Source organism: Juglans microcarpa x Juglans regia, chromosome 2S (genome assembly GCF_004785595.1).
Source record: "Juglans microcarpa x Juglans regia isolate MS1-56 chromosome 2S, Jm3101_v1.0, whole genome shotgun sequence".
NCBI lineage: Eukaryota > Viridiplantae > Streptophyta > Magnoliopsida > Fagales > Juglandaceae > Juglans > Juglans microcarpa x Juglans regia.
The window spans coordinates 9,440,406-9,446,379 of NC_054597.1; the positions used below are offsets into that span (position 1 = coordinate 9,440,406).

The 5,974-nt window shown below is 35.2% G+C and overlaps 1 protein-coding gene across 1 annotated transcript; it reads left to right on the top strand.

Annotated features, from left to right (window-relative positions):
- Window positions 1-389: 389 nt before the first annotated feature.
- LOC121252953 (transcription factor MYB93-like) lies at window positions 390-1,793 on the top strand. Its single transcript, XM_041152812.1, has 3 exons — window positions 390-552; window positions 672-801; window positions 891-1,793. The coding sequence occupies exons 1-3, from the start codon at window positions 420-422 to the stop codon at window positions 1,633-1,635; spliced, it is 1,008 nt and encodes a 335-aa protein (XP_041008746.1). The 5' UTR covers window positions 390-419; the 3' UTR covers window positions 1,636-1,793.
- Window positions 1,794-5,974: the final 4,181 nt, after the last annotated feature.

Genomic DNA, 5,974 nt, shown 5'->3' on the forward strand with positions numbered 1-5,974 from the left:
ATCGATGGTCTTAACTATGTGCACATGCATGACATGCATTTTGTGCATACGGAAATCGCGTACTTAATTATCTACAAATTCATGATTGTGATGAGAAACATGATAGTTAGTATTTTGGACTACTGCTTGGATGCAATATCTGTTCGTGTCCATGAAAACCACAAACCTTAGACAAAATAAAGTCAATCCTTCGAAAAAGGTTATCGGGGATACACGCGTCGTACTCATTAATTGCAAGAAATGAATTAAGGGTATGGTTATTTTGCTAGCAAATGGGAAGCTAGCACGTCATTGCCACCTTTCATCAGTTGGAAATTGACAATCCAGGAGATCACAAGAGCGAGGAGGGTATGTATATATATATATATATATATATTTGGGTGGGGCAGCAGATTCTGAAGAGAAAAAAAGAGCCAAAAATGGGAAGGCCTCCTTGTTGTGATGAGAATGGCCTCAAGAAAGGCCCTTGGACACCTGAAGAAGACCAACAGCTTGTCAAATATATCCAGAAACATGGACATGGAAGCTGGAGAGCCCTTCCGAAATTTGCAGGTATGAAACCATAAATGACACCCGCGCGGCCATTTCCAACTTTAATTGTTCTGTCTTCTGATCTGTCACTCTCTAATTCTGATCTCTCAACTGATCAGCCGTTTTTATGGTTTTTACAGGGCTTAACAGATGCGGAAAGAGTTGCAGATTAAGATGGACAAACTATTTAAGGCCTGACATCAAGAGAGGGAAATTTTCCCCAGAAGAAGAACAAACAATTCTGAATCTCCATGCCGTTCTTGGCAACAAGTAATTTCACCAATGCCCATTCCCTTTATCTGATCAATATATTACGTTTTTCTTAACATCTTACCAGTTTTTGTTTTCCTCCATACAAGATGGTCGGCAATCGCAAGTCGCTTACCTGGACGGACGGACAATGAAATCAAGAATTTCTGGAACACCCATCTGAAGAAAAGGCTTCTTCATATGGGATTTGATCCCATGACACACCGGCCTCGAACTGATATCTTGTCAAGCTTGCCTCATCTTATTGCTCTGGCTAATTTGAAAGAGCTTATTGATCATCACTCCTGGGAAGAACAGGCTTTGAGACTACAATCTGCGGAGGCCGTTCAAATGGCTAGGCTTCAGTACCTGCAATATCTCCTCCAACCTCTCCCTTCCAATGGAAGTACTACCGCAAACAGCATAAATAGTTTCACTGAATTGGAGATTATTAATCATATCAAAGATAACTTAGGATTGGGTGCATCTCATTTGGACACCCCAACACCATCCCTTGGAACTTCCACCGGCCTTCAACCAGGCCATGACGCAATCCCTTTCTCTCATTTGCCCGACCTTCAGATCCCTTGCAATGACTATCAAACGCAGCTAAACAAGGAGAATAGTGTTCAAGCTCCTGAGTTTACCGCCTTGATCCAAGGGGAAAGCTCTCTCAATTCTCCGTGGTTTGCTTCATCTTCAAGTACTCCATCTCCTTCTGTGGTTCCGCTCATGACAGAGACTTCCATGAACAACTTAGGCGATGCTTGCAGTACTTCAAGCTACGGAGAAGCTGCCCCTTCCATTTGGTCTGATCTCCTCCTTGAGGACCTTTTGTTTCATGAGATTTCTTAGACGTTTTAGATGTGTGTGAAAGGTTTGCACGCGCGCAATTGCACCACCACCATTCACCGTCATAATAATTCGTCATCAACGGCCGGCCGGGTTCTTTTTTTTCTGCCTTTTCTGCCCTACTTGTCATGTTCATTATTATGTAGCTTATTTTATCTTCCGATCCATTTCTTCTGCCCTAATCTAATTTATCGCTCTATGCCAATTTCTTGTTCATCAGCAATATGCCTGAGAGAGAGAGAGAGAGAGAGAGAGTTGACCATAGTATTAATGTCAAAAAAGGTGGCGTAGAGGGACTTGCAACGATAAGAGGGACCCCGAGTGGTTAGGATGAAAAAAAAGTGTTTTCCTAATTTTCTGAGTTGCAAGATATAAAGGACGGATTCGGCACTAACAGACTAGCTAGAACGTTTTAATCCCTATATATACTGCCTACATCTATATTCCATGCTATCATATAACAGTTTTCAGGTAATAAAGATCACGTACGTCCAGACTCCAGTCGGAACAATAAGCTGCGCGCAATAGAACAGAAAGAGTTTCAAAAATTGAAGTCGTACGTGCATGATCATTAACAGTTGCTTTCAAATTATAGACAAAGTAATATAACTATATATATAACTATATATATATATATATATATTAAAGGGTATATATCTCCCGTGTTTAATTAGCTTGATTTTCTCACTTCTAAGAAATTTTTGTTACAGTGATTTTTCTATTTTTACCATAACATGCATAAAGCTGGAACAGATTATACGAAAACAGAAACTCCATTAATATTAACTGTAAACCATATTAATGCAGATCGTGAAAGATCACGTACGTGTAGATGAAATCATGGAAAGAAGCCACAGTACTTTTTTAATTTCTTAATATAAACATTTTGAACAAACTGGGATATTGACCAAACTTGATCATGATTTACATCATATAATTATGTAATTTCAAGGAAATTAAAGATCCATCCGTATGTCCAGCCCCATGCATGCAGTAGACTTCATGCCTGCATGTATATCTTTAAAGATATGATTAGCTGGGTCCTTGATTTCATGATTCCTGATCAACTCATTTAAAATGTGTCGATGAGGATCTCATGAAATCAAATAGTAGGTGGAGACGTGTACTGTGGGCGGGGATGGGAACAAAATGGCCGGGGAATTAAGAGACCTCCTCCCAATCAAAGTTAGGTTTGCGACAGATTTTGAATACGACTACTACGCGTACTACTTGGGCTATATATTAATTAAGATAAATATATATATGCTGATCATTTGTGGTGGTGTTCTTGTAAGTCGATCGATGCCAGTTAATTTTCTAATGGGAGAGATGAATTAATTTACAAAATATGATTTGCTTTTCTTTGACCTATGATCATATTATATATGTTGATCATTAAGATATAAGTGACGGAAGAAACCTGAATGCTACTCGATCTATAATTCCACAGTGAGTAGGTGCACTTTATTACTTTTCTAACAAGGGATTGACTGTAGTTCTTCCGTTAACTGTCCCCCATTAACTCCCTAATTAATAGATACCGTGCTATATTGATCAAAATCTAATGGCGCTGGAAGGGTGATTGATTTATCCCCTTTGAGTAAGCTGCCTGCATCATACTTGGCGCGAGCTGTTGTGGAAAAGATCGAGTGGAACTTAATTGATTAAAGTCGAGAGGCCGGCGCGCCATGCATGCCTCTGAAAACAATTAACATTATATCAAAGACATGCTATGATTTCATAAATTTATAAGGAGATAAAAGCCAAAAGTTCAGCATGATCAGTACCTAATCCTCCCGGCCCCTTTGGTTGAATGATGACTAAATTAGTTTTCAGTATCGTGATTTTTCCACTAGCTACAATTTAAAATCAATCTAAAATGTAACAACCCAAGTAAAGTACTCCAATTTAAAGAGTACTGGCCAAAATTACCATTTGAATTTCGTAGAATTATTATGAAACCCATGATTTCCATCTCGTAAGGAATATATTATTATGTGGGACTTGAGTACTCTCAATTAATATTTATTAATACACCTAATTGATCATCTTTATGCATATTCCTTCCATACAATATTAATTAGACTTTATACGGGTATTAATTAATGTTGTAGGGCCTACTTCATGTGTCTATTTCTCTCACAAAATTCGAGCAGAATTTGGGAAATATTTTTCCTTAATTTTTGTTTTCTAATGACAATATATTACTTTAAAAGTAGAATATTATAAGACATAAGAAATAAAAGAACTTTCTAAATAATTAGATTAATTAGGGCTTGTTTGGGAAACATGTCCTCTCTCATCTCAAAATTTCTTATAATTTTCTTCCCAAACAAAATTCAAATATAAACACTTTGTAATTTCAAATCTTCAACTTTCTCATCAAGTCTTCCAACCTTCCCAAACTTCCATATAACACACAAAAAGTAATACTACATTTTCAAATTCTAAAACAAATATAACATTAAAAAATTATATTATAACAATATTTTAATTTTATGATTTTTTTTATTCAACTTATTATCTCTCCTTTCCGAAAACACAATAAAATATCTTAATTCAAGTTATTTCACTACTATCACAAACCATTTTATAATATATATTTACAAAATTCTCATTTCATCTCATCTTTCAAGCATCCCCTAAGTGATTTGCTGATTCAAATAAAATAAGGCGATGTTTGGGAAATGAGATGAGATGAGATTTTATGAATAGTAGTAAGATAATTTGTAAATAATAGTGAGATAGTTTGAGTTAAGTATTTTTTAGATTTTGGAAAATGAGAGAAAAAAGTTAAATAAAAAATATTATAAATTAAAATATTATTATAATATTATTTTTGTTTTATAATTTAAAAAAGTTGAATTATTTTTTATTTTTTGTTTGAAAGTTATGAAAAATTGTAATGATTAGTTTAAAAATATTTATTTTTTATTAATATTTAAGAAGGAAATGAGAAGAGATGAGATAAAATAATATTAGAATGAATGGGATGATAATTATTTCCAAACATTCCCCAGATGTCTAGAAAGGCCAAGTTACTTGGAAGTCCAAAAAGGGTACTCGCAAAGCCCGGACCAAGTAGAAAATATATATGCGGCACACAATTCAGCTCAAGGGTCCAGTCCAAAACAGAGGTAAACTTTTTTGAAAGGGGTGGGTTGTTCATTGGTCATCCATGGCTTCCAAAGGTTGAGGTGGAGGTCTAGGCCATAGTTGAGACTGTTCATTCAGGTTCTGGACCGGGTACCTGGATATATCCGGCTCGGGGAACTCGGGTTGGCCTGGGTTATGACCCGGCCAGGAATCCAGATGAATTCGAGTTTTTAAAATCCGAAAATCTGGGTTCCGCTCATGTACCTGGGATTTTTTGTTTTTCGTTTTAGAAAATCCTATATGTTATTAATCTTTTGTCAAAAAAAAAAAAAAAAGGTAACATTGAAAAGAATAATGTTTTTTTAATCTAAAAGCCTATATTTCAAGAAATCACGTTAAAAAACATAATACTAATGCATTGAACATTGTCCATAATAATAAAAATATATCAAAATGAAAAACTCAATTTTATGTAAAAAATAACTAAAGTTAGAAACTAATTACCATTTTAATTAAATGCATGCAAAAGAAAATATATACAATACTCATCATGTAAACATGCATGCAACACAATGCAATTCACTACATTGTTTTGTGTTTATGCATTACATTATAATATAAAAAATTACAATATATGAATTATTTTGATTTTGGAGACATTGTTTTGGTCATGGTCCTCTCGGGTTTGGCAGTAGACTTTGGTTTCATCAGGTGGAGAGCTGGAGTAACAACAACCTAAGAAATCTTCAAGTTTTGGGCCCTCTTCATTTGATTTTGCTGCACCCATGGAATTCTCAAACCTCCAATCTACAAAATCAATCACCAATGAGATAAGAAAATATATGCTGATTCAACAGTCAACTTAATTACGGCTTTCATTAATCAAATCCATAAATGTGAGAGACTTCTTCTTTATTAGAACCAAAGGAAAGATACTCTACCAAGCCCAAATATTCCCAGGTTCAGCTCTCTCCTAAAAGATAAAATTCTGCCGAGCATTAAACTAGAAGCAATTAAAATGCATAAATACATGAAGGAATAAATTAATGTTGTTTTGGCAGCACTGCCTAGGGCTGTGCGAAAATTCAAAAAAAATTCAAAAATTCGACTCCGACTCTAACTCCGCTCCTGCTCTACTCCAAGTCGGAGTCAGAGTTAGAGGTGTAGGTGAACCGACTCTGACTTCGATATTGTACATATTTTATAAAAATATGTGTTTTTCTATATATTAATCATATAAATTTTA